This window comes from Eremomyces bilateralis, assembly GCF_010015585.1.
Source record: "Eremomyces bilateralis CBS 781.70 unplaced genomic scaffold P152scaffold_21, whole genome shotgun sequence".
NCBI classification, from domain to species: Eukaryota; Fungi; Ascomycota; class Dothideomycetes; order Eremomycetales; family Eremomycetaceae; genus Eremomyces; species Eremomyces bilateralis.
The window spans coordinates 167,794-195,162 of NW_022985087.1; the positions used below are offsets into that span (position 1 = coordinate 167,794).

The 27,369-nt window shown below is 50.7% G+C and overlaps 9 protein-coding genes across 9 annotated transcripts; 3 read left to right on the forward strand and 6 right to left on the reverse strand.

Moving 5' to 3' along the window:
• Positions 1-1,673: 1,673 nt before the first annotated feature.
• P152DRAFT_143240 (uncharacterized protein) lies at positions 1,674-2,855 on the forward strand. Its single transcript, XM_033673873.1, has one exon. The coding sequence runs from the start codon at positions 1,807-1,809 to the stop codon at positions 2,845-2,847; it is 1,041 nt and encodes a 346-aa protein (XP_033531544.1). The 5' UTR covers positions 1,674-1,806; the 3' UTR covers positions 2,848-2,855.
• Positions 2,856-2,983: 128 nt separating this feature from the next.
• Positions 2,984-4,203, reverse strand: P152DRAFT_476047 (uncharacterized protein; the record flags this gene model as incomplete). Its single annotated transcript, XM_033681472.1, has 2 exons — positions 2,984-3,002; positions 3,050-4,203. The coding sequence occupies 2 exons, from the start codon at positions 4,201-4,203 to the stop codon at positions 2,984-2,986; spliced, it is 1,173 nt and encodes a 390-aa protein (XP_033531545.1).
• A 3,693-nt stretch (positions 4,204-7,896) lies between these two features.
• P152DRAFT_383276 (uncharacterized protein) lies at positions 7,897-9,474 on the reverse strand (the record flags this gene model as incomplete). The annotated part of the gene is made up of 1 exon (XM_033675776.1): positions 7,897-9,474. A coding segment is annotated over one exon (1,578 nt), but the record flags the coding sequence as incomplete, so codon positions are not given.
• A 1,714-nt stretch (positions 9,475-11,188) lies between these two features.
• P152DRAFT_402309 (WLM-domain-containing protein) lies at positions 11,189-12,256 on the forward strand (the record flags this gene model as incomplete). The annotated part of the gene is made up of 1 exon (XM_033676646.1): positions 11,189-12,256. One exon carries the CDS (start codon positions 11,189-11,191, stop codon positions 12,254-12,256), a length of 1,068 nt encoding a protein of 355 aa, XP_033531547.1.
• Positions 12,257-12,425: 169 nt separating this feature from the next.
• P152DRAFT_143548 (uncharacterized protein) lies at positions 12,426-13,274 on the reverse strand. The gene is made up of 3 exons (XM_033673874.1): positions 13,092-13,274; positions 12,750-13,035; positions 12,426-12,697 (listed from the first exon to the last, which is right to left on the reverse strand). Exons 1-3 carry the CDS (start codon positions 13,168-13,170, stop codon positions 12,595-12,597), a joined length of 468 nt encoding a protein of 155 aa, XP_033531548.1. The 5' UTR covers positions 13,171-13,274; the 3' UTR covers positions 12,426-12,594.
• An 827-nt stretch (positions 13,275-14,101) lies between these two features.
• On the reverse strand, positions 14,102-16,258 carry P152DRAFT_509008 (Asp-domain-containing protein; the record flags this gene model as incomplete). Its single annotated transcript, XM_033682611.1, has 3 exons — positions 14,102-14,824; positions 14,888-15,770; positions 16,235-16,258. The coding sequence occupies 3 exons, from the start codon at positions 16,256-16,258 to the stop codon at positions 14,469-14,471; spliced, it is 1,263 nt and encodes a 420-aa protein (XP_033531549.1). The 3' UTR covers positions 14,102-14,468.
• Positions 16,259-17,360: 1,102 nt separating this feature from the next.
• Positions 17,361-18,749, forward strand: P152DRAFT_476052 (uncharacterized protein; the record flags this gene model as incomplete). The annotated part of the gene is made up of 1 exon (XM_033681473.1): positions 17,361-18,749. The coding sequence occupies one exon, from the start codon at positions 17,361-17,363 to the stop codon at positions 18,747-18,749; it is 1,389 nt and encodes a 462-aa protein (XP_033531550.1).
• Positions 18,750-18,923: 174 nt separating this feature from the next.
• Positions 18,924-20,846, reverse strand: P152DRAFT_402499 (HET-domain-containing protein; the record flags this gene model as incomplete). The annotated part of the gene is made up of 1 exon (XM_033676657.1): positions 18,924-20,846. One exon carries the CDS (start codon positions 20,844-20,846, stop codon positions 18,924-18,926), a length of 1,923 nt encoding a protein of 640 aa, XP_033531551.1.
• Positions 20,847-21,896: 1,050 nt separating this feature from the next.
• On the reverse strand, positions 21,897-25,673 carry P152DRAFT_461015 (xanthine/uracil permease family protein-like protein). The gene is made up of 7 exons (XM_033680032.1): positions 25,112-25,673; positions 24,863-24,952; positions 24,567-24,663; positions 24,303-24,396; positions 23,700-24,054; positions 23,426-23,535; positions 21,897-23,374 (listed from the first exon to the last, which is right to left on the reverse strand). Exons 1-7 carry the CDS (start codon positions 25,202-25,204, stop codon positions 22,321-22,323), a joined length of 1,893 nt encoding a protein of 630 aa, XP_033531552.1. The 5' UTR covers positions 25,205-25,673; the 3' UTR covers positions 21,897-22,320.
• Between the last annotated feature and the right edge of the window lie 1,696 nt (positions 25,674-27,369).

Genomic DNA, 27,369 nt, shown 5'->3' on the forward strand with positions numbered 1-27,369 from the left:
CAACTTTCTTGAATGCGTCCTGGGATGACCTGTCACTTCTTATACCACATCCGAGCTGCAGCGGGCGAGCGTATGAGTACGGTACTTCTAGAACTTAAATCATATTATGATATGGATTCATCTCGTGATGTTTCGAGTATCGACCTTATGCTAGGTTGGAGACGTGCCAGTGCCCTTGGATAGTTCTGTTAACCTTTGATGTATTCCTACACGCCCCTTATCTACACATATGTACCCACTGGATACGCATACACGGAACTAGAATGCCCTCCTCTATCGTCTTCCCCTTTCTCTTCTTCTTTTCTTCAGCTTAGCCTTAACCAATCAAGGTATCGATCTGATCTCATTATGCCCTAACGTGGTTCGCTAGCCGTAGAATACGTAGCACTCGTCGTACTGTCAATGATGAAACTTGACTACATCACCATCCCACACAGAACACCGCTGTTGTTCTTCTCTTTCGGACGTTGCGCAGCCACACCTAGAAGACACCGTAAACATTTCAACAAGAATCGTCCAGGGAAGAAATTTCACTCATGTAGCAAGATATCACCCACCTTCTCAATCCAAATGAGATGCTTACACACCATGCAGCGGACATCAGCTCCGACCATGACCATCCAACTCAACGCGGTCGGCTGCATTTATGTCCGAAACCGTGTTCGGACGCTGTACGTAAGTTTCGGGCAACTCCTTTGCTTGTAGGTTGACTGGAAGCGTGGTGGGGATTTGCTGCCGTCTTTTACTACGCTTCCTCCAGAAATACCATGCGATGAAGAGCACTAGCATTCCAATAATGGTAGCAAGGACAGCAATGGCGATGATGGCACCCTGGGGCAAGCCTTGATGTGAAGAACTGCTGCTCGTACCTTCAGACTCGGGTGGTCCCGATCCCGATGTTGTTGGGATTCCTGGCACTGAAGTGACTGACCCTATTGTTGAAGCGGTCGCCCCGCTGCTAGTGATAGATGTAGCTACCCACTAACGCTCCCAGTTCCAGTTCCAGTTGCTTGGCTGAGCTGTTCTCCGATTAGTACGTTCACCGTACTGGGAAAGAAGTCCCTACCAAGGTCGATGACATGCTAGACGGTATTGGCAGGTTTGGATCCATACAAAGATGACCAACACTGGTCGACCAGGTTCCAATCGTGTCGGCTGGACAACAGAAGTAGTCAGCGAACCTCCACAGCCCCCAGGAATTGTCGGCGCACGCAGATAGCGCCTGAACGGTGGGTTGGTAGTCCCCAGTCTATGTCTGCTTGGAGGTTCAGTTAGTCCCGAAGCTCGAAAGGCGCCGAAGCGCGAGATCGATAAAACCTGTCACCTACCACTTGGACACCATACCACTGGAGTATAATGGAAATCTGGGTTAATACAAGTCCATCCAGGAGGGCAGCAGCTTGCGGACCCGCGTTTGTCGGTCCCTGATGGACAGGGGTTCACCATAAGTCCGAAGCCGCCAAAGGAAGAGTATCCCATCTTTAAACTTGAAATCCAATCTGCAGAACAGCAAACAGGTTTAATTTTTCAAGATTTTCAAGATTTTCAAGAAGCAGAACTGGCAGAAGGGTAACCCAGCCCTCAGGTATGAGACGAGATCGCAATAATGCAGCCGCCAGCCATAATACTTAAGTTGTTGGTTCTCGGAGACCAAGAGCGCCACAACCTGCACACGGCTACTATATCCTGCATGCACACTGCCACCACCATGTAGTTACGCAGAACTCACTCCACTCAGCGTGAACAACTTCTCGGCTGATTTTTCTGGCTTTAGAGTTTCGATAGCCACCGCTTGGATCAATCAACATGGATTCCAACGACATCGCAGAACCGGGGAAAATGAGGCTGCCGCCAGAGATCCTGATGCAAATCATCGAATCCATTGCGCCGTCCTCTCACTCTGTCATCCTGCCTGCTACCCATCCGACAACAAAGGCATGGCTGGCATGGTCACTCGTCTGTCATGCGACAAGCTCTGTTGCGGTGAATCTCTTAAGGAAGCATTGCGTTTACCTCGATTCTCAAAAACGGCTAGGTGACTTTGTGAAGGCCATCTTGCCTGGGTCTCATTTACCGTCCGTACCAGCCCCGGCGCATTGGCCTCTTCACCCATTCTTGCCACTCCCGGGGCACTGGAATGTCACCGCCATATATCTCGCCCCGGAAGGGACATCGATGAGCGCAATAATTGGACGATGGATACGGTATCTATGCTATTCGGTCTACGGCACCCTTCGCAGACTCGTCGTTAATCTACCCTCCCCTATAGCCTTCCCGCTGGAGAACTCCATAGGCCACCATCCGGTCATTTGGGAGGGGTTCGACCAACTAAGCCAGTTGGAAGAATTCGTGAGCCTTCGCGACGATCTCTACTTCCCGGACCGGAACTGGTCGCGCTGGTTGCGCTATCCAACATGGACGTATTGGCCGAAGTTAAAGCGTCTCGCGCTTTACAACCTCGACGCGAACTTCAAGTTCTGGCAGGAGATGGCAGGGTTGGAGATGTTGGAGCAACTGGTCCTCGCTCGTACAAGCAGCATGGTACAAAGAATCTCGTTTACGTCATATACTGGCCTCACTACCAGACCGCTCAAAGTCGTACTGGCCAATGTGGAATCGGAGCAGCCTCAAGGGCTTCTGGAAGCTCTGGAGCCTCCTTGGGTTGAGCAAGCGACGCCTTTGGATGTCATGGTATACGACATTCCTACCTCGTTCTATGGGGATGAAGAGCCGGGCGAGCTGTGCCAGAGCTGGGCTACTTCGCACGCGGTTCAAGGTACGATTTGGGATTGGCAAGGCGAACATGTCGCTGTCGAATGGAAGGAACAACAAAATACACAGGAGTGAGATATCCAGTCGACCTCAGGGCGCTCTCCCTGCCTGTATCCAAGCTCCAAATCCAGCGAGCATTCCCACTGATTGCCATTTCCTGCAAAATTTCTCGAGCGCAATATCTCTGCTTCTTGCATATTCGGCTCTCTGGCTACTGTTGAGCTGTTGACCTTCCACAACGACAGCATGTGAGAGTTTGGCCAGACATATCGGGCACAGATATGGTGGCTGCCGACCGTCTTCCGCCATCCCAGCCGTTCCCTGCATCGCACATGCGTAGTAAACGCAGTGGTCGAGGCCTAAACAGTGCCCGAGTTCGTGGGATGTCGTACGGACGAGTCGAGTGAGCCAGAGTCCGTGGAAGTCTTCTTCATTTCGAGGCTGCTTCAAGGTGCTGGCTGCTTCAACTGCTGCCTGAAGCCGCCCCTTTCCACCACTCGTAGCTCTAAGCTCTCCAGGCGGTGGCAGTGGCAGAATGTCGGATGACTCGCAGCAACTGTCGACATACGCCTTACAGTGCGAAGCCGGCCACATATGAGCGTGGTCAATGCCTTCCATGAGGTCTAGCGCTGGATGGTATCGCGCAGAGGAGACCACAGCCACACGGCTACCGCCATACGCTCGTCCACAGCAAAAGTCGTCATCTTCATCCTCGTACATATCGTGTTCTACAAGGAGGATGATCGCGTACGCATCGCTCGGCAGCATTTCTATCGCTGCGTCTAGGATATCGTTTAAATTCAATTGTCGTTGGAAGACGCCATCCCGAGAGGGTCTTATTCGGATCTGCACAGCCGAGTCCCCTGTCTGGAGGCCGATTGATCGAGTCGACCCCTTTTCCCATTCCGTGAACTTAAGAGACTCCGGAAACTCCTTGACCTGCATCCCATGATAGAAAGCACTAAGATATTCGACCACGTCTTTGAACTCCGGTTGCTTGACCGGCATTGTATTCTTGCCCTTCCGAGACGCCTGAGGCGGTTTAGCCTTCGCCCACCTTTCCATTTCTGCTGTGAGCTCCGGCGACACCGCTGGCGCCGCGGCGACATACAACGTCTTCTGATCCTGTGTCACCTTGTTCCGCTCCTTCTCCATGATCCATGAGCGGAAACTTTGCGGCGGGTACCTGGGATCCAAGGCGAGATCGTCGTCTGGTAGCACGAGGGGGGCCGGATATGCCGTGGAATCTGCTATTGTATGACATTCCGAGTCCGATTTCGACCCATGCTTTTTCTTTGCACCTGGGACACGTCCAGATGCGGTTTCTGCAGCGGCACGGCGGTTGGCATCGGCGCGGATGTAACTCGCTTCCTTTGCATGCTCAGATGGTTCCAGTTGAAGATGGGGATGGGTACAGAGTGGACCGATCATTTTCGAAAATGCCGTTCAGCGACGTTCGAGGTCACGTCTTACTCAAATAAATAAGCAGGAAAATTGCCCCGTTTGCTTTGACACAAGATTGGGATGGCTTTACCGCATTCTTGGGGACTGGGATCTAAACATCAGGCACGGACTTCGATCATGACTCAGGCCTGTTTGAATACAGGTAAACGATGCCCATTCTCGCCTGCTGCCTAGCCAATATTAAATGATTCACTTTCAGCGTCAATGTTGGATCTGAGGGGGTACCTTGACGGCCTGCCTGTCCACCAGATTCGCACCATTTCACAGCTTTTATATCGCAGCTTCTACTCGGTACACTTTCTTGCATTCACCCACTTAAGATAGCAATATCAGACATAACTGTTTCAACAGGTTGCGTACCTTTACATAGAATAACTCTGACGAGGTAAGTAGCAGCGAGAAAATCATTTTAACCCGTGAATATTCCAAAAAATCCCTATTTACAGACCAAGGTTATTGGCGATTCGAAGTTCGAATAGGAAAAGCCTTCTCCTCTCGACACAGGTTGGCTCTGTTGCAGAGTTCCCGAATGGCGAGGAGAAACCGAAGTCACAACTGCGCCAATTCTTTCTGACAGTTCAGACAAGGCATCTAGAGAGCAACTGAGGGGAGGGATGCGCAAGATGCGACAACCTTTGGTATATCCATCGTCTAACACGTTGAGCGTGGACCGTGGCCCCCAGATGTATGGATAGAGTATTCGATAGCTGTCGCAAGATGCCCCTGTTGGTTTCTACTGCCACCTAACATTCCTTTCATTGCCCCCTACCCCTGGGCTAGGCCTAATCAGGACTCTTCAGTCTTCTCCTAACTATGTATTTAAGTTAACTATCTTCATCTGGCTACTAGCTAGATCTCCTTTCCTAGACAATGGGAGTCGTTAATACCAATTTGCGTTAACTATGACTCTACAGTAACTGAGCTTAAGCAGCGAACGTGCTTAATCATCACCCCGGCGAAATGCGACAATAGCAGTGTGGCTAACGAATACGAATAAATACGATGTTCGAATAAAGACTTGGCACTGTAGAATATTTCCTCATCTTCTTTAGAGAACCTACTTTCTAACTATTGATTATTCGTACCATCATGACTTCAGAAACCGATTTCAATTCTTCTTTACTTGAAGCTACGTCCGAGAGCGCTTCTTTAAATAGCGCTTCTCGAAAAAATCGATCGAATATTCATAACTACTGTTGTACGGTGTCAAAAGAGAGTCATACGACAGGTACAGCAGAAGCATACAAGGCTCTCCACGACACAATCCGAAGCCAGCATTCAGAGCTCAATGACGAAATTCTGAAGGGCGCTGTTGATGCACAGGCCATCAGGAAGGCCTTTATCGAGTTGGTTCTCGTACGAAACCTTTCCTTTCGACTTGTTGAAAATGAGGAATTTCGGGCCTTCTGTTATTCTCTTAATCCCCAGGCGCTTCAAATGCTTCCATCCTGTCATCAGACTATCGCAAATCAGGCTCGGGAAACATTTTCAGAGGAGAAAGACATCGTACGAAAGGCTCTTCAATCTGCAATCACGCAGATTCATCTCTCTGTGGATATTTGGACGTCTCCAGGCAATCACCTAGTCCTTGGTATTTGTGCTCATTTCGTTGATATACGAGAGCGACGTTTCAACATTCTTCTTGCACTTCCAACGGTAGCAGGCCACAGCGGATCTCATCGGTGGACTATACTGCTTCCCGTGCTTCAGGACTATGGTATCGTACGAAAGATCGGAGCTATTATTGGCGACAATGCTGGCACAAATGATGTTCTCTGTCGTACAATCAGTCAATATCTCTCTGAAGAAGAGAGAATCTCCTGGAGCGCTACTCAGCAACATATCCGCTGCCAGGGCCATGTCATCAATCTAGTTGTTGAAGCGTTTCTTTTTGAAGAGAAGTCACAAATAGATCGAATTGCTTCGTACGAAGAAGCAGAAAGAGTAGAGCTTGAAGTAGAGGATGAGGATACTAAGACTCAAGAGCTCCCTGAAAAGGATAGGAAAGAAAAGGAGTCTGACATTCGAGTCATCGCTGGTGTTCTTGGAAAGCTTCACAACGTCGTTGTTCATATTCGAGCTAGTCCTGGTCGTACGAAGCATTTTGAGGATCGAGCTGGAAGAAGAATTCCTCTTGATAATCGTACGAGATGGAACAGCTGGTGGAGCATGCTGGATGTAGCGGTCCAGTTACATGAGACTGTGAGCTGGTATATCACTGAGAATCTAGATTCTATTGATAAGGCGGATGTCCTATCACCGCAAGACTGGTCTCAGCTTCGGATGATACATAGTTTCCTTGGAGCTTTTAAATCTGCAACTCTTAAGTTCCAGGGAGGCAATGCAACGCTTGACAAAGTACTTAATGTACTTGACATCCTTAACCTCCATGTGAAAAGGACCTTGGTATGTCGTACGGGATCTCTGTTTCATTTCTTACTTACATTTTTCACAGGACACGCTTCAGAGTAGTCGATCAGCCGCTTCATACAGCTTCAATACCCGAGTCATGCGATGTAAGGCAAAGCTTAATAACTATTACCAGAAGCTCCTCACTACTCCACTTTACGCTGCCGCTCTGATTCTTAATCCAAATCGTCGTACTGCATATATCAACTCAGCATGGCCAGATGATGTTGCCTCACAAGCAATCTGGCAAGCCAAGCAGCTCTGGGAGAGGTACCGACGCGAACAACCATCAGTCTCAGCTTCGTACGAACCCTTCCAAGCTGGTCATCTGAAAGAGCCGCTTGATGAGTTTGATCGTCTTGCTTCTGAACTTGAAGGAAATTACAACCGACTGAAGAGCCAGGATGAGTTTGAAAGTTATAACTCAGAGCTATTGTACGATCATGTTGAAGATCCAATCAAGTGGTGGCTAAATCAGACTCGTTATCCACAGCTCGCTGTCTTTGCAGTAAACATCCTCTCAATTCCTGCAATGAGCGATAAAGTAGAAGCTACTTTTTCTGGAGGACATCGTACGATAGGTTGGGAGCAAGTTCTGCTTGGAGCAGATATGCTTGAGATTGCAGAATGTACTGAGGACTGGAGGAGAAGTGGGATCACGGTTGACACTCTGTAGTATTTTCATCTCCTTAATCAATTTCAATTGGGTGCCTGTACGAACAAGCTGATTGTTTGACATCTTGTTGATAATGGTAGTGATAAGGTAGAGGTAGAAAAGGAAATCATAATAGGTAATTAGCAGGAAATGGTAACTATAAAGATAACATGAAACTTAAAATATATCCACGCCAGTAAGAATACCATATGGCTAGCGTTGTAGACAAATCTCAAATGGTGGACGAATCTCAAAAACTGGTGGACAAATCTCACCAGCCGAGGCTAGGCACCTTCAGACACACCTGGAGCCTGAAACAATGCCCCAGGTGCGTCTTGGCAGTCAAGTATTCACTGGGATAGATATAATAGTTAGAACTACGAAACAGACTACGAAACATTGTTACGTCCAACCCTTCTCCCATAGCTGGCGACTGAAGATCACGTCTTCTCGCCTTCCAAACCAAGTAGATCGCGCTCCACCTAGTGCTCGCAGAAAGAAAAGGGCTCGTCTTCAAATGAGTCTTGTCCATGTTAGCCGGGGATATCGGCGCATCGTATAGCTCACTTACCATTGACCAACCCATTGTAACTTTTTCTCTCCTCCATTAATTCCTCCCGCAGCTCCTTAGCTTTCTCCAAACTGACCGGGAAATCGTCCACATCGTTCACGACCTGCCCGACTAGCTCGGCAGGGAGGTCTCCAATGCCTCCGTTCTTCAGTAGCTCCTCCGCCCACCAGTCCCGTTGCTGGGGAGGGACGTTGGCCGTCGAGATCACTTTGACGTACGGGTCTATGAGGAAGAGCGCCACGATCTTCCGATGGCCCGGCTTCGTCCGATCCTGGAGGCGGAATGGAGCCACCCGGTGCTGGAAGATGTTGGGGAAGGCCAGGAAACGGGACTGGCGGGCGAGGATCCGCCCAACCGGTTGGACGCTAGGGCTTTCGTTCTCGATGCCGTACACTACCTCCACGCCCTCGTTATCGTCCTGGCCGTATGACTTCCCCGACATGTCAATAGTGTCAGTGTACTGGCGGAACCCTAGGTGCGAATCTGTGATGTTCTCGCAATCGTAGTAATACAACGCGGTAGCACAAATGTGTTCGTTCACAAAACCTTCGACGTGCCACGAGCCACCCTCGTACTCTGGCTTCTCAGGAGTCAGATGAATGTTCGCAAGCTTGACGATGACCTGGACTCCGTTCGGGATTTGCTTGCGAAGATCAACTGCAGGCGGTGGAGGATTCGCTGCGAAGTGCTTCAGATCCTCATCATACGTCTCCGGTTCGGGATAGGCGAGAATTCGATTATTTCGCATCCATTCCTCCCGATAGTCATAGTATGCATCCCTGTCCTCCTCATCCGGTTCGTCCTCGGCCGGCTCGTGGTCGTCCCATTCTCCATTGGGCCAATCGTATTCGATATGATCGATGCGGATACGCAGCCGCTGCTGGTTGTGCGTGTGTGTCACGGAGGAGAGCGTCTCGTTCCAAAGCGGAATCGCTAGTGCAACGATCTCCTCCAAGATTGGATAGAGCGGTGCATCGTGGGTCGGATGAAGGTTGTTGACGTAGCTTTCAAACTTCACCTTCCCGCCTGCTTGGAATGACACCTCGCTCGGCAGCCATTGAAACCTCCGGGAAATGAAGCCGTTATAATCCCCGAATTGACCTTTGGGGGCCCGGATGACTTCGCCCTCTCCACATCTCTTCATGCAGTCCTGGACGCCGACCTTCTCTGCCTCCGTGGGGAACACGCGAGAGACACCGTAAATCAGAGGGAACAGCGACGGATGCACTAAGTCCAGAACCTTCTCATCCGAGCCAGGATGCCAGTCCTTTTGTTTCTCTGGGACATTCTCCAGCAGTTTGACGGCCTCGATCAGTTTCAATCGCAGCTCTTCCGGAACTAATTCGTCGGACTTTACCACGGAGGCGACAATGTCTAAGACTCGCACGATGCCGGTGTCCTCATGCTGCTTGGCCTTGTTCCGGAGCTCTGCGATGCAGTAATCGAACATGTCGTCCGTAAAGTTTCGCCCATCGGGGTCATTGTCCACGACCTCACTGCCCCATTTAGCGACAATGGCCTCGTCGAAGACTTTACGACGCCATTCGGGCTTGTTGGTGAGCGCCTCCATCACACCCAGCATGCTTTGCTCTCGAACGGTCACTGCCGAGGAGGAGTACTCCGAGAGCATCGCAGCAATCGGGAAGCGGGTCCGCTTTTTGAGCTTCTCCGCGCGATCCAAGGCGGTGAACTGGTCCAGCGGGATGCCGAAGCCCAGATGCTTCCCATTGTGATAGGCGCGATTTTTTGGCACCATCTTGCTAACCCGTGAACGGAGACTGGATGATGAACGAGTTGGAAGAGGAGATCGGAAAAAAAGCAGCTAGCCAATTGAGTATTCGCTGAAGGGCACGCCAGAGCGAACGAAGCACGAGAGACTTGGAAAGAAGAACTGAAAATCTTCGGAAACTCAGCGAGCGAATTGACCTACCGATGGATGCGGCACCCGTCCGGAACTATATTCCTTTATACGTGGGCCATCGTCGAAATCTCCCACCTCCAAAGTCCGTCTCGCTCCTGAATCGACGACGGTGCTCAAAACGCTGGACGATGGTGGACGTGTTGTGCAGCTTCTGGGATTGGGCAGTGCAGGAGGCAGCAACCACTAGCGGAGTCAAACACGAGATAGCGCGGCTGTGCAGCCGATTTCCCCTGAAACCTGAAGCCTCAGCCCGGGCTCCAACTACATCGCCAAGGTTGGTGATGGGTTTTATAAAGAGATCGGTTGGTCTCAAAGATCGGATCTTGGTGGGATTTTCATCTGTGCTCCTTCTGCTGCCTTGCCAGATCACTGACCTCACCTCTTGGCTCTGCGTGTCTGACTGTGTGGCGTCCACCCCCTCTTCTTGCGACGGATGACGTGAGAGCATACAGTCAAAAAGAAAGTCGGATCTCCCATACTACCACTCTCCGTTTAATAGTCCCGACCGACCGTCGCACCATCGATACCGTTGCCATCACCATCATGGGGAGATGGTGGTCGAAGAAAAGAAGGATTCTGGGAGTGGCCAATCCGGACCACCTTAGCTCTAAGAGTCCACGAGAGAAGAAACACGGGAAAAGGGGGTAGCACGGCTCGTTTCGAGAGCGAGGAGAGAGCGGACGACTGGATATTATCTGTTCGGTATAGAATTCGTTAAGAAACCGGACACCAGGCTAAGCGACCTCCGACACCAAACTAGCAAGTAGCGAAAGGAAGCGGAACGAAAGCACAGAGCGGTTCGGGATACGAGGAGGTTCGACGGAGCGTATATCTTTCTCTAAAGACTTGACGAACTCGACGACATAGAGGGTTTAGAGTTAAAGCAAGGCCGAGAGAAAGCTCTATTAGGTAGTAGGAGCTGGCGTGGCTGGGTAAGCCAGGGACCCCGTTTTCGTGCACCCCCTCAAAACTTCAACAACACATAATAGGACCGATTTTGCGTAGTTCAACGCCCACCATATATCTTTGTATAGCTAAATTTGGAATTCAAAAGCACCGCACGAGGTGAATCCCCTAGCTATTCTACCTCTATTCGGAGGCATGGGAGGGGAGTTGGAAGATTCTGTTAAACAATAGCCTTATGCCACTGAAGTGTCCTGGCGTGCCGCAACAGTTCTTTCATCCATGTCATATGCACGTGACCTCCGATTTGGTGGCAACGTCAACTGGTTCTGCCTTCGTTCGGAATCGGATCGAAATGCACCGGCACCTGCTGACATATCAGTGGCCTTGTAGCCAACATGATGCGCCTTCATAGATGTTTCGATTCCACTTCGTCTGGATCGGTCCTCATCCAACTTCCAAGTGATCCTGGTTGAAAGCTGGTGCGATCAGTATGGAGGACATAGTACATGCACCACAAGAGGGCGACCTGGTCATTCCCGACAGCGACAATACCCTCTCAATCACCATCCACCACCATGGCAAGCCTTACGAGTTCGCATTACAGGCGTTATCGACTGTAGAAGACCTCTCATCCCATATCTCGACCACTCTCAACATCCCAACCTCCAACCAAAAGCTGTTCATCTCCCCAAAGCCTGGCATCCTCAAGCCACCCTTTCCATCCACCTCTATCTCTGCCCTCCTTTCCTCCTCCAAGCCCCCAAAGATCACCCTTCTAGCTTCTACCGCATCGGAAATCGCCGCCGCTGAAACAGCTCTTAAACCGCGCGAGCGATCTACGGCATCGAAATCCTTCCGTCCTACTAAGACCCAGGCCTCCTCACAATCGAGGGGCATCACCGCCACCGACTCCGCAACTTACACCTTCGCCACCATCCGACCCCTTCCATATCTTCCAGAACCGCAGCATGCCGAGAAGTATCTCCGCCGTCTCGCCGACGACCCAGGCATACGGCGCGTCATGGCCAAACATAAGTTCCGCGTAGGGCTGTTGACCGAAATGGACCCGGCCGCGCATACGGATGCATCACACGAAGGGGTCAGCCGGACGTTGGGACTAAATCGGAATGGCGGCGAGGTTATTGAGCTTCGGTTACGGACAGATGCTGGAGATGGGTGGCGGCAGTACGATGCAGTCCGGAAGACGTTGTGCCATGAACTCACGCACAACGTGTGGGGACCTCATGATTCGAATTTCTGGAAATTGTGTCGAGAGCTGGAGAAGGAGGTTGCGGGTGGAGATTGGTGGAAGGGGAGGGGACAGACGGCGGGTGACGGACCTGGGTGGGTTGGGACAGATGAGGAGGAAGAACATGTGGATGGCGGCGGGTGGACGGGTGGGAGTTATGTGCTTGGTAGAAAGGGGATGGGCGAGCAAGGGAGTGGGCTATCTAGAAGGGAAATCTTAGCGAAGGCGGCGGAGGAGAGGGCGAGGAAGGTTAGGGAGGCAGAAGGACAAGGGAAGCGAGACGGGCAGGGGAGCTCGAGTCCATCATAGGGGGTTTGTTCAACTTTGATGCGATTTATACATAGCCCATGTGTCGCTGACGGTGACATGATATGGCATTCCGTATTTGAGATACCACTGCAGCGTGGGCGTTGGGGTTCCACAAAGATTTATCATTTATGATCATTATCATTGATCCACCGCTGCACATGGTCGAAACTGTATGCATCCTTTGATAACTATTCGGGTTCCAACCAGTCCTGAAATACAGCCGTACACCGGATTGCGGGATTGCTGCGTAGCGCCTAATAATAACACAACTTTGGATATCGTGATTTGCGGAGCGAAGCTCCTTCCCACTCTAACGTAATATGAATTGCTCAAAACCGTTACACCTCCTGCATACGCTGGTGCGGGCCGTTATTCGGGTCGTGGCGCGATGTACGCCAGCAATGCAGCGCGGCCATGACCGTCGTTGCAGCGAAGAGCGCCCTGTGTCTCTCATTAGCACATCACGTCTTCTACCATTCCAGCACCTCCTTACCAAGAGACGGCAGCCACACCAGTAGCCCCTTTTGCGACCGAGCAGACGTGTCCCAAGCAGACACGGTTGCCCAAGAAGACTGCCAGCGCGACGAAGCCTGCGAACCAGAATAGCATCGTGACGGACTCGACGGCAAGAATGGCGTATTTGTGGGCGGCAGCGGGGAACTTGGCAGGAGCCAGTATGAGGTAGACAAGCGCAACGTTGGACCAGATGGAACAGAAGATAAGAAAGTTGATTTGGGTGGGCGCCATGGCGTGCCAGTAGCCTAACCACCAATTGGAGACTATGAAGTGGTCAATACGGATATGATCATCGGGTAAGGATTGATCATAGACGTACCATATCCTGTTAGACCCAAGACAACAATAGCGGTGACGGTCTGGATACCACGGAGCGGAAGGATGGGATTAATCGCCATGGTCACTAATGACCCGAACCTCAAAGACAATAGCTCCGTAAGATGAATGAAATGATCGCAGTATGCTCTGTCTAACTCCAGAGCATGAAGAAGTAACGAATGACTTTGATAAAGCTATATCAGGGATTCGATTTCAGAACAGAAAAGAGAGAAAGAAACAAACAACTTACAAACCCGAACAGACAGATAGGAAGTGGGCAAATAACGGATGGATCGGATGAATATTAGAAGCCTGTCATATTTTTGTAAGAGCCAGGCATATACAAGGCGAAAAGACATCTCCCGGTCGATGTCAGTTACATGGAAATATAGTTATACGGGTCCAGTGAGACGATGGCAGCCCCATCCACGTTCCAAACTACAGGGGACAGCCTCGCAAGTACGAGATCCAATACGCGCCAGACCAAGGGAAAGCTCGTTTGAAGATTTCAAACTCAAACAGACACCCGATGGCACGGAATTTCTAGGCCCACGGATACCGGAATGGGCGGCTCTAGGGACGATTCAAGGATGGATTGAAATGAACCCTTGCTTTCGATATAACTCCCATTAAACGCCCAGTTAGTGATCAAGGAATTAAAAGAGGTCATACAGTCTACCATGTGCATAATCAACCCAAAATCAAGCTTAGCTGTGACGAAGAAGAGGGCGATTTGGTGGAGGACGTTACTATACCATATCGCGTTTCAGAAAGTTCAGGAGCCATCCCTGACGCCCCCCGGCTCGCTGTTGGTTGGTGGGCAACACGTAGATTGAATAAGGCGTAACGTCGAACTGGGGACTAATGTGGTCTACATTTAAATTATGGATGATAACAGATACGCGAGAGCCGAGATGAGGGAGTGCACGTGGGTGGGAATACAGTGGACGGTGCGCAGGGGGATGACGTTCGGACAATAAATGTTGGGAGCAGAATGAGGCGTAGGAGATAAAAATTTATCGAAGCTTAGCTTTGATTATCTTATATATATAATGCCTGACAACATAGGCATCAAATCACCTCACTGAAAAGGCAAATCTGACCAACGCACTTGCACAGGTGTCTACATTGTCGTCTAGTCTAGTCTATTCGCGCGTGGAGACAGCTAGCTTCGTCAAAGTCAAGATATCATGTCAGATGATTCATAATACCAACACCGCTATTCCAGAACTCCCAAGTGATGCGCTGCAAGCTCTATGTGAAGAAATATGGTCTATGCCATGCCCGATGCCCAAATAATACGTCCGATGCGGGCCGCCGCACAGGATTTCTTGTTAGAAGGTCGATTCGTAAATTCATTACATCCGTTCTGTCTCCCTTAAGAAGCCATGAATAGTCCCGCGCCCATCGCCGCTGCTCCAGCGAGAACTTCTTTCCGCAGCGTCGGTGGCGGGGTGGCCTTTGCGGCAGAAGCTTCACTGACGTCGCTTTGGATGCTTGCCGTCCGGCCCGTACCAGGCGCCACGGCGGCGGTAGAAGGGGCGCCGTCGACGTGGACAGCATTCGGGACACCATCGGAGTCGTTCGTGATGGCTTGGATTTTCGATTCCGTGGAATTGAAATTGGTGGCGGCGATGGAGATTTCGTTATTAGTGAGATCGTAGACGACATAGGCGGAGCGAAGAAAGGTGTCGCCAAGGACGACGGAAGATGAGCCCTCAGACGGAGCAATGCCTAAACCTGGGAGTTAGTACAATGCCCAGACTTGCCCGGAAGGACCGTGAATGGGTTACATACCGAAGACGCAGTCATTTGATCCAGGGTCACTGCTACTAGAAAAGATAAGCTCGTTCATCGGGACGGAAATTGTGGGCTTGGTGAATGTAAAGTCGATCGTATCGTCGCTGTTCGCAAGATCGCACTCTACGAACCCATATCCTTCCTGGGTGTCGTAGGTGACACTATATCGGTCGTAAATCTCATCAACAATCTTGTTCGGCAGGTAGATCAAGCTGCTGCCCGAGTCTAGAAGAACAGGAACAACTTCATCTTTGAAAATAGTTTTTCCTCCCGATGCCATCTCCGTCAGCCCAATGGCGAACTCAACATATACACCTGATTGGGAAAGTATCGGCAGTGTATAGAGCTCGCCCTCGTATTTTTCCGTGTCGACGCCACCGAACAAGATGCTGCCGGTGTTGGCGTCCATATCGTTTAACCACAAGGAGTACGCGTTCGACTGAACAAGACCCTGTTCTTGCAATTTTTGGGGCACATTTGGGTAAGGCTTCAAGCCTGCGCGACCAACGGCGACCTCATTGATCGGGTACCCGATGCCGAGGACGCCATTTCCGTTGCTGCTCTCATAGCCAACGCCAAACTGCTGTCCATCCAGGATCGCACCGCCGATGTCCACATTGTCCTTCACATAGTCACCCGACGCCCCCGTACCGTCTTGGTACGAAATATCGAACTGGGAATTGACGTAGTGGTACGTTGAGGAGGCATTCGCATCATACGCGCCGGTTCGGCATCGCCCATTCGATTCACAGAACTCCGATGGTACCGCATTGACCCAAAGATCACTGCTGCCCGTGTCGATGTGTAGTTGGATTTGTTGACCCGGTGTGCCGATCGTCAAGTTCGCGAGGTATAGCGTCTCCTGGTTGTCAAGAGTGACCTGGTGCGTACCGGATTGTCGACGCGCAAGTCGTCGGGATCGAATTTCCTGGTCGCGTTTGATGAGGGTTTTGATATCGTCATCTCGCCGCTGAATGTCGAGTTGCACAGCCGAAGTTGGAACCTAAGGGCGAGATGGTCAGTTCCTTGCTCGGTGTGAGCGGTTTTCAACTTGACATACTTCACGTTGCAATAATGTGATCGCCTCCGTCAGCGAGGAGAATAATAGCGACGCTGTAGTAAATAGCGTGTTGATATTCCGCATTGTAGATTACAGTTAAATGAAATTAAATGTACGAGGAAAGGAGAGGAAAGCGGAAATGTGTTCAAACGACAATGACAGCGATACCGACTTGGTCTTCAAGGACAGAGAATAGAAAAGCAGAATCGGAGAGAATATAAGTGGTTTCATGGTACGCGCAATGCGCGTGGTTCCGTGAACCAAACTTGCTAAGTAGTTGCTACTATGTATAGCGGTATCTGAGGCATTTTGACGGATATTGATGGACACCTAGATGACGCGGCTCCAGGCGCTGATGTTGCGCAGACTGCCGTGGCGGATCCGACAGAGCCACCACGGCCAGCACTCGTTAGTCAGAACAGGACATGAAGGCGGCATCGACGAGTGGCAATAATATGTCATGCTGGTTACAGATCCGACCACCTGTCTTCGGCTCCAGATGCCAAGTTGCTGGGCTGAAATGTGTATCAGACCATGGGTTTGGATTTTGGGAACCGCATCTTATCGGGAACGTCTTTTATCGGGTGCCACAGGTGACAACCAACTCTTCGGATTGACAGCCAAATTTCATCAAATCCCATCCGCCATTGGAAGCCTTGATTTTGCCAGTCATTTCTAGAGAGAGAAGCTTCCAATGTTCACCTTTGCCCGCGTAGCGACGAACTAGTAATGCCGCCTAGAATACCGAATTCGGATTGAATCGACGCAGGCGGAGAAATTTGAAGGCCAGAAAGGCCATGATCCCAGAGCAGGAAGCTTGATGGTAATTCGATGACGGCCCAGAAGGAAATCAAGGGACGACTGAATGAGACAGTAGATGTGTCGTTGGCATGGTGTTGTGAAGTTCTGAAGAGCCAAGAGGACTTGGGAAATTGGAATCAATGGAAGGAACTGTGGTCCCGTGCCCGATGTGACCTGTCACAACAGTCACGTGCATTTATGTCATCAATCATGAAATAAAATCTTGAAGTTGAACAATTCATCACGCAACAATAATGCGTATTGATATTTGAACTAATTTACGGCATACTTAGGTTTGGTTCATAGCTAGCATCATGTCGCTGAGGTTGAGGCCTTGTCAGCATCCTTCACGAGGACTAGCTCAGAGAATGTTGCCCAGCCATCTCAGACGAATCAAACTGACTCAGAATGAGACATCTCATGAGTGGATAGCAACAACCTCGATATAATCCGGCAGAGAGCTTTCACCAGTGCCACAGGGCAGGTTTGTATGTAACGGTTCATCTTATTTATATGTTCTCCGCGAGTCGTGCTCCCACCAACAAAGGCCCATTGTCTGCTACGAAGGCGGAGTACAATACTTTAAGTACAGCTATTCCGTACTTAACCATGAGTTCCAACGACAACGTCATCATTCCAGGACCGTCTTTCCAAATCAATCTCCCTAGGCTCGATGCTTGCCATCCGGTCCGTTACAGCCGCCGTCTGCTTTTCTTCCGTTGCACCTCATCCGCAGAGCATGATGCACAACTTGCCGCCTTCAAGACCGGCTTACAAAGACTGGTCTTTCGGTGTCCTATACTTGGCGGCTCAATTGGCCCGCTGCCTGCCGAGGAAGCCAGCGATGAAAACCCAGATTGGCGAACGATTGCGCCTGACCGTGGCCTCGAGTTGATTATACGAGATTTGCGAACAAAAATACCGAGTTTCGAGAAGTTTGAGGCTGCCGGATTTCCTCCTCTAGATCTTCCGTATGAGCTGCTCGCGCCTGTTCCTCAGGATATCGGTAACGTGGGACCTGCATGTAAGGTGCAGTTTAGTGCAATCGACGGTGGTACCATTGTCACATTCTCGATGTCACATTGCGTTGCCGATGGCGCAGGGGCAAATGAGCTGATGCGCATACTAAGCGAGGAGACACGACTCGCACAAGAGCATGCAACTGCGGACGCAACGAACGAGGACCCGTCAATCCCTGTGGCTACAGGAATAGGAATAGACCGATCTGTTTTGCGCGAAATAACCAGCGAGTTGCCGTTCGATATCCAAGACCATCCGGGATATACGTCGGGTTCCTCGGACCCGTCTTCGCCAGAGAAATCGGTGCTTGGATTCACGGCTACAGGATCGGAAATCCCAGTGCTCCTCCACATCTCCCCATCTGCCCTGGGACGGCTCAAGGAAGAAGCACAGCTGCCAGACGCACCGTCAATCTCAACTCACGATGCGCTGAGCGCTCTCATGTGGCGAAGTGTCCTTCTCATCCGCAGTCTCCGGTCTACCATTCCGCAGGACTTATCCTCTTTAACCGGGAGCGTTTTTATGCCTTCGAATGCACGTCGGCACCTCGGCTTACCGCCATCATACGTCGGTAATGCCGTCTATCAGCTTGCTGCATCGCTCGATCTTGCCACCCTCTTCTCGCCTTCTGGTCTTGGCCACGCTGCAAGTGCTGTCCGCCGTGCCATAAATGCTGTGAGACCAGCTCTGGTAGCTAGTCTTATTGCTAAGTCCAAAGACATGTGGATCGATTGGGCCTTTCCAGGCACCATGTTAACAACTGGGGTGGCTATGGGCACGGATTGGAGGAACGATGAACTGTATGGTCACGACTGGGGAACGGCGTTTGGGCCTTTGATGAGATATAGGTATCCGAATGGGGCTTTCAACTGCATCATGCCCAAATTACCGGATGGCGCAGCCGAAGTGATGGTGGGCATTCTGCCAGAGGAGGTTGAAGTGTTGAAAGGCCCTGAGTGCTTTGGGAAGTACATCTAGAGACACAACCTTCCTAAACATGCTCATGTCAGAGCTACGAGGTGATATTCGTGTGGTCGGATATCAGTCGATGCTTGCAACAGCTGGGTGAACGGACAATTGACCATTAGGGTTCAAGTCGGGCTATGAACTGTGAGGATTATAGTTCCCACACATCCATACCATAGCTCATCTTCAAGTAATCGTAAAATCTTCCGAGGCCAGGCCGTTGTTCATTTTTTCAATGGACTCACCATGCATCAAGCCAGCAACATAAGTTTCGCCAACCAACTTCCACATGGAATCTTTCCATTGGCCTTGCCCTATTTTCCGCAACAAAAACGGCACCGTCCCACCAAACAACACCACGACTGTATCTCCTACTGCCGAACAAGGTGGTCCAATGCCGATGTACCCTTTTTGAGTGACGAAGAACCGTCGCCCACCAACGCCATTCAACACGGCTTCCCAGCACCTGTTCGTATCACCCTGTTCGGATAGCGCGAGATACCAGGGCGGTATCGGAAGCATGAGCATGGTCCTCCAAAACGCGAAGAAGTCAGCTAGATGTTGCCTTTCCGCAGCTTCGTTTTCCGCCGCCGTGGAAACAATCTCGCCGTACCAATCTTTGCCGGCGCATAATACATTACAGAACGCTTGTTCAAGTGCGTGCCCAGAGGGATACGTTAGCAAAGGCGAGACCATGCCCTTGAATATATTGTAGAGCTCAATGATCGTTTGGAAGGTATCGGCTCGGCCAGGTATTACCGGAGATATGGTGGATACCGTATCAATGAGGAGGCCTCGAAGGAGGAGTGGAGATGTAGGCGTTATGGGGCGGAGGATTTGTCGAGGAACATCGCCAGAGGCACAGTGCATCTTCCCACTGTGATCAGCTGGGATGAGAGTGTGGGTGAAGACACGATCCCACTGTGGAATCCACGACGGAAGTTCGGTTGCGATCTCTGGACCGTGTTGTACAGCAGATAGGAGAAACAAATTGTCGGTTCTCCGAAGGATCTTGGCAGCAACGGTGCTGTATACTTCCAGCCTTGACATTGTGTAGTCGGGTTGTACGAATATTTCCCCTTTCTCTGGATCCCCGTCAGTGCTGGGAAGACCGAGCAGGCCATAAACTCGATCCCTCTGATCCGTACACTGGAACTGACGGGTCATGGTGAGGAGACGGAGGAAGAATACACTGGCGCTCTCTTTGTCTTGGGTGAGTCGATACATTAGGTACGCATTATAGACTCCTGGCATCGGATTCTGCTGCATGACTTGATATCCAAGGGTACGGATACAGGCAGCGACAAATCCAAGCTCTTGCCATTCTAGCTCGGAATCTCCCCAGAAGATCGTGGCTCGTCTAGCGAGGGTGATTTCTTGGACCACCCATAATCGCCCGAACCACGGCCGCGAAAAGAGTGAAGCTATACACTTCCAGTCAGGGTGCCGTGGAGATACCATTGACACAGCTCCTCCTTTGGTCGTTGCAATGTCAGTGGCAAGAGAGAAAGCTGAAGCTGCTTCATCATGCTTGTCTCGCCCAATCCAAATCAAAACCTGCGATGCGTTTTTATAGATTTTCCGCATCATAGCCACCTGCCGTTGGCGCTCCAACAGGTCACGTTGATTGATGCATACGGCATCAGCCCACACATATCGGGCCTGGGCGGGATTACGGAGCCGGTGGAGCGCATCGTCGAGGTTCCGGCTAATATCGAGAGCTTTTCCGTCACATTGCAACTGGATAATCTGTGACGTAACCCCCCAAGCATAGGAGACTGCTTCGTACTCTTGCGACCCTTCAACTTCAACAGCCACTAAGCTGCATCGTAATCGATCGTTCGGAACCCCTGGCTCTACGCGGAGTAGGCGGATAGAGCTCTCTGAAGGTAGGGGCGAGTAAAAGTATTTGCTTAACTCCAAAGGGGTGTGGTCTTCTCGGAAAGAAAATACGCGCGTTCCGGAAACAGATTTACCGTCCGAGGTATGTCGAACTCGCCTCGGATCATGCAAGCGACAACCATCTCTTTCAATATTTAGCCGCTCTGAACCTTCAGTGGAGTAAAGCTGCGCAGGTATCGTAAGATCCCCTCGTTCCGAGAGATCCATGGCTGAAGATTGCATGGCCTGCACGGTTTGCAACTTGCGTCTCTCCATCAGCTTCTCATGCCGTTGTTGCTGTACAGCTATAGCGTGCATCTGAGCCATGCTCTGAACCCTGTGTCTCTCTTGAGAATCTGTAGAATATTGCTGCCCAACAGGAAGGAATGGCCGTTCGACTGCCGCCTTGACGAATGTTGTTGGCGACTGATCTTCTTCCTTTGGATCTGGGAACGAAGAAGCCCCCGACTCCGCCAACAGATCAGCCCCTAGCATCTGCGATTGAGCAGACCTTTTCCTTTTCATTTGTGGTGGAGCCGTCAGTGAGAGTCCATCTAATCTGTGACGCTCAACATCATCCCCGAGCATATTCGATGCGGTGAAGAGTGGTATTTTCCATACTGATTCCTCAAGGTCATAGCGTTCCGCATGGTTGCCAGCGATACCCTGAGGGTAATACATGTACTGTGAAGCCAAAAGTGTTTCCCTCTTCCGAAGGGATTCCTCAAGGCCGTCCTCACACACCTGTTCTTGGCGATTCATGGCCCTCTTCCGTTGTGTTCGGCGCAGATCATCTTCTGCTATTTTCTGGAAGCGATGATGCGCTTGTATCTGGTCTGACGTGAACCCGAGGTCTGGAACCTCAGATTTTGTTGAGTGAGCTTGGTGTTGGCTATGATCGGGCTGCATCGTCAGGCTCTTGCCCCATCTGGCGTCCATGATTCCCTATCTCTTCACTATTTGTTGATGGAGGCAATCGGAGGACACTCATAAATACCTTGCACACATCGCTGTAGTTGATCAGAAATTTGGAAGTAGGCCTTGATGGATTTTCAAATTTATACGTTGATTTTCAAATGTGCGAAAGGACAGCGGACGTCATGAAATTGATCGACATGGGATGGTGTCTAAGCCACCATAGAGTACCATAGCTGACTGGACATCCTAGCTAGACCAGATCACCAGAGGGCTTGTAATAGAGATTTACTACGTAGGGACCATTTATGAGCATTCACAACGTATGATAACTTCAAAGCATTGTAAAAGTATGAATTTTGTACTTTATTGATTGTCCCTGTATAGTGGACTGAGCCCTTCAAAGATCGGGGAGCGAACCATACTAACTATTTTGCTCAAAGGCGCATCTGCCGACGCAAGCGAGTGACCCTTCCTCAACACCAAACTGTATGCTCGACTGCAAGCGAGAGTGAGAAATATACGCGCTCTGATCTGCTTGTGACCTCGGGTATCAGGTCCGACTGGGAAACGGTCGGAGAAAATCAACTGTAGGAAGACAATGGAACATAAAAAGCAACGGTAAATCGCTCACTGAACCTTCAGGTCATGTCCTTCAATATCCAGAAGCAAGCCTGCCGTGGGCCCAGTGTTCTGTAGAACGAGAGAGGAACGAAAAGCATGCGAAATCATAAATTGCCTCGCCACAAATCCAAACACGGTAAGATCACAGGCACTGGGAGTCAGTTCAGTGCTTAAATTCCGACACATAAACACCGCCTCCCATCTCTTTCTCTCTCGGTAACCTCGTCCTCTGCAGCTGGCTCACATGCACCGCCATTCTATCCTCAGTACTGCTCTGGCTCCCCCCGGAGCTCATCTGCCGGGACTGCTTCCTCGTCAAGCCCCTTTCACTGCTCATTTCCCCATATGCGGCCCCGCGGACCCGCCCATCAGGGTACCCGGCGTCATCCATATCCGTAACTTCTCGGATTCCCTTTCCGTCGTCGTGTCCGGCTGGATTTCGGAAATATTCATGCGGATCCTGGACGGCGCGGATGAACCACGGGCGCGTGCCGGAGGGCTTGATGGTCCAGTATTCCTGGTGGTCTTCATCAACCGGGGTGATATGACCGAAGGAGAGGAGCTTGGTGAGGAAAATGAGGCCGTTCAACGCAACATACGTTGCAAGGCCAGCGATAAGACCGTAGGCGACACTATATGAGAATGGCATGAAGACTAGTGTCACAAAGGCAGGGATGGCGTCACCAATATACCGCCAGTTGATCATTGTGATTTGACGGCACATCATGCAACCCACAATGATGAGTGTGCAACCGGTTGCCCAAGGCGGGATGGATGCGAAGATGGGCGCAAAGAAGATGGAAATGAAGAAGCAGATTCCGCAGGTCATCGCGGTCAATCCGGTCTTGCCCCCTTCGGCGATCCCCGCTCCGGATTCGATGAATGCGGTGACGGGACTGCATCCAAAGACCGCGCCGATGGATATGCTGATTGCATCCGTGCAATACGCGATGGTGGAACGAGGAAAGTCGCCCGAGGTTTGGTCCACTACCCCAGAGAAGCGGGCCATGGAGTACAGTGTTGCCGTGCAATCGATGATGTCAACATAGAGGAATGTGAAGAGTGCAAGGACAAACTGCGACCCCGCCCTACCAATGTTCCAGTCGATGGCATTGAGGGTATGCTGCATGGGTCGGAAGGTTACGACTTGTTTGAAGAAATCGAATTTGGAGTCGCCTAGATCTGTGTGGGGGAAGAATGTCATGGGAGTACTCCGACTGAAGCAGCGTTAGTCCTGAGCTATATCGATCTTGTAGTTGAGCACTTACGGCCAGGAAATGATCGAGACGACCAGGATACCGATAATTATGGCGCTCTTGAACTTGTAGCTCATGAGATACGTGGTCAAAATGCCTCCACAAAAGATGCCGATCCACATCTGCAAGCATGGTCAATAAAACGATTACCCCAGGTCATCAAGAACGATCCTGCTAGCACAAAATCCAAACAGTACCCCACCTCCTTCCCCTATACCACCAATTACAAGCGCGAGGTTTGTAGCGCATATGCTGCCTCTGGGATGAAAGATCTGTCCGTACGTACCGTCGGGTTCTGCATCTTGTGCGACACGCATTCTCCCGTGGCATCATCGCGATATTGCGGCTGGCACCCTGCCAGATCGAGAGGCGTGACCGCTGATCCAGTTATGGCACCGATTCCGGCGGAGTAGCTCAGTCCGATCAGTGAAAGAAACAAACCGATACCACAGCCACTAGCCACCTTGATGGATGTCGGCAGGAGGCGCACTAGCCACTGGCGCATTCCAATTAGGGATAGGAAGACGAAGATGAACCCCTCAATGAAGACCGCAGCAAGGGCGAGGCGGTATGGAACAGGGCCGGTGCCATGGAAGCCGACGACTTGGTAGGCAAAGTAGGCATTCATACCCATGCCAGGTCTGAAAAAGAAGGTTAGCAAAGCCCATAATATATGCCGATCCTAAGCGCCTGGAAGGTTTTGTAATGACTAGGGAACCCTAGCCAACAATAAAGTAACATAGCCTTGCAGTTAATATGGATCATCGGCAACAGCTGTAACCCATAGGTCTGGTCATGTGCCGAGAGCCAAGCCCAAGTGACATCTTTCATGTAGAAATGGAAACCGACAGCCGGGAAAGGATATGAAAAGGACGAAGAGCAGATTTACCCCAATGACACGGGCAGATTCGTCATGAGCCCGAAGAGGAAGGATGAGATGCAGGTTATGACTGCGGTGGCAGTGATGAAATCTCTGTGGACATCTTTTCACGCAGAAAAGAATCGGACACTGGTCAGTATTTCGGTTCTCTTCGGAACGCAAGTGGGAAGGAATAAGATTCAAAGCCGGGAAATATATTGATGTTTAGATTAAAACACCAAAAACAGCTCGATGAGGGAACTTCAGGCGGGTGGCAGGGTATGGAAAACTCACCTATTAGACATTGCTGGTATGGTTCGTTGTTGCTGCAGGTAAGGTCCAGGGGATCGGTGCAGACGCACGTCCCACCGCTGTCTGCCAGAATCGAGGCCTGTTATGTTTCAAGGTTCCCAGTCAGTCAAATCAAGGTTCGAGACTTGTTCTTTTCTGGTCATATGCTCAATACTCTTTCGATTCGCCAACAAGCAAAGCAATAGGACAAGACAGACACCAGGACCACTGAAGGGTGAAGGGTGTACAGATGCCGATCTGCGGATGCGGTTGCTGCAGTGCAATAGTGACACACTTACGTTGACAGCAATAATGTACGACATTGTGAAGAATGTCGTGACACCGGCCCGGATTTCCGTCAGGAACCGTGCTCCGCGAAGCTCTTTCTCCTAGAGAATCGAGTGTCAGCATCTAGGAACTTTGCATCATGTGGTAATAATCAATTGCGCGGGAAAGAATTGCGTGGATGAGATTTTGGCACCGGAGAAGCCAGGAAAGACGTCCATGACTGATCGTCTCGGATGCGAAGTCTCGAAATGGAGACTTACATGGCCGGATCCTTCCAAGCGGAATACACGTCCAAACGTTGAGCGACCAACGACACCGTTGAACGACTCGATTCCTCGCCGTATAGAGTCCATGATGTGGAACGCTGGGGTATTCGGGCAGGTACCTCCGACTCTTATGTGGACCGGCGAGAGGATGGAGGTGGATGAGCAAGTAAAGCTGGAGCTAGTTGGAGAGCCCAGAAGGAAAGGCAAGAATAAGGAAGGCGACAACGAAGGAAAGGAAATTAGCAGAGGGGGGATGCCAATTCGAGAGAAATGAGGTTAATTGACGTTTGATATGAAGTCGTTGCTCATGCCGTCCTGCGGGAGTTTATAAGGTCTCAAGCACTCTTGAAGCATTCCACCGTCCCAAGGGAGTCCCAAGTGTTTCGCCAAGCCGGGAAGGAGGGGCACATGGACTGGACAATAAAGCGAACGCTTGTGAGAATGAGCGAAGTTAGATAGATATGTTACTGAAAAGACAGACTCGGGAAGTGGAGCGCCGGGCCGTTTGGTGGTGATGGTGCAGGACAGGACGGTGACTGATGCGGGAAGACAATTGGTGATTTGTTGTCACCCGGTACATTCAGGTAGCCAGCCATGCCTGTAAGCAACCTTATAAAACTTGCAATCGAGTCATCTACGGACACCGGGAGTGGTAGGCGGTAGCAACTAGCAAGTGGCCATTATTGCCGACCTGCAGAAATCCATCTCCCAGCGGAAGTAGCGGGGATGGATGCATCCACGTATGGGATGTGATACTTTGCCAGGGGTTCTGCGATGGGCAGGAGTGCATTGGTCGACATTCGAGCTTCTGTGCGACCGGGTTGCTCAATCAGTTCCCGTGTAAATTGGAACGCGACAAAGATCGCTCGACAGATACGTCGTTTGGCAGCCAATTTTCGCAGTTTGATCCAGGGAGAAACAAGGTTAATTGCAAGACCAGAGATGCCATGGTGTTGGATCCAAAAGTGGGTATACACATCCGCTAGAGCTTTGACAGTAATGTCCCAGTGATTAAGACGAAAGGCTAATTACTATAGGCGCACTCCAGATTCTGTAAGTACTTAGATGTATAGGTACAATACAAGGGAATCGATTATCGACGAGGTTGAAGGGGAGAAGTGAGGAGGGAGGGCCGCGAGGGGCATAGAAAGCAGTAGATGGCATTGGATTTGATAGAGCCTGATGCTCTGTTCCCTGTATGGTATTAGAACCCGCATGACGGTAAGGACGGGAAACGGCCCTGGCTTCCTTCCCTCCTTGTTCCTCATCCGATTTTCCACCATCGGCATCCTCATCACCTCGTCTCCATCCAATACGCCATATTAGGGCATTCCCTATTACCGTCTTGCATACGCCAATATTACCGTCATCGCTTCCGGTGAGCCGCCTACTATGGTATGGAGTATGAATGAATATGGGCAAAGAACTCGGTTTCTTAGATAGGCACTTGAGCCTTCAGTCGGTTTGCAGATCCCTTCATGAATCATGCCAAATCCGTCCATGCTTCATCCAGGTATCCCGTATTCCGTACTCCGGCTGTCTCGTCGATTACGACCCGATATCCCCCTGTCCTCCATATATGCAGGAATATGCAGCCAGGGACAGAAACACCGTGAGTATCCAATAACGACAGACGATCTTGCAGAGACACCGGGTCTGCTGTTCCTCTACTGACAGCGTCCGTTTACATCCGGATTTTCCATGTCCAACTCTGGTATCTGTACTCTCGAATTCGCCTAAAATTCTCCAGAGGCGATCGTCCCAGCATGGCGTTCGTCCCAGGAGCGAAGGCGTATGCATCCCGATTCAAACTGTGTCCAATTGCGTCTCCCAAATCCCAACCTCTATTGATTCTTATTTCCTCTCGTCTACCTCAGCAAAAAAGTTACTTTCTGATAAACATTAACCCATGCAGCTGTCATGCTGCATGTGACATTTCGACAGCCTTCATTCGACGTCCGACTCACCACCCTCCTTGATACTCCGCACCATTTCCTCTAGTCCTCTAGCTAGTAGCTACCGTTTGTGAGGGGCATATCGGTGCCCACCTGCATTAGTCGGAACGCTAGAACCTCTCGAACCCCGAGTCGCTCGTTAGAGCACGTTTCGAAAGTCCCATCTCGCGCCTACCTCGCGTGGCTTCCCGCCTCAGGGCAAGCGGGCACAGTCTGGTGGAGGCGTTGTACAGATTCGGCTGAGTGAGACCTTAACGAGCTCCAAGAACGGTGACGCCATCCGTTTGTGATATCCAG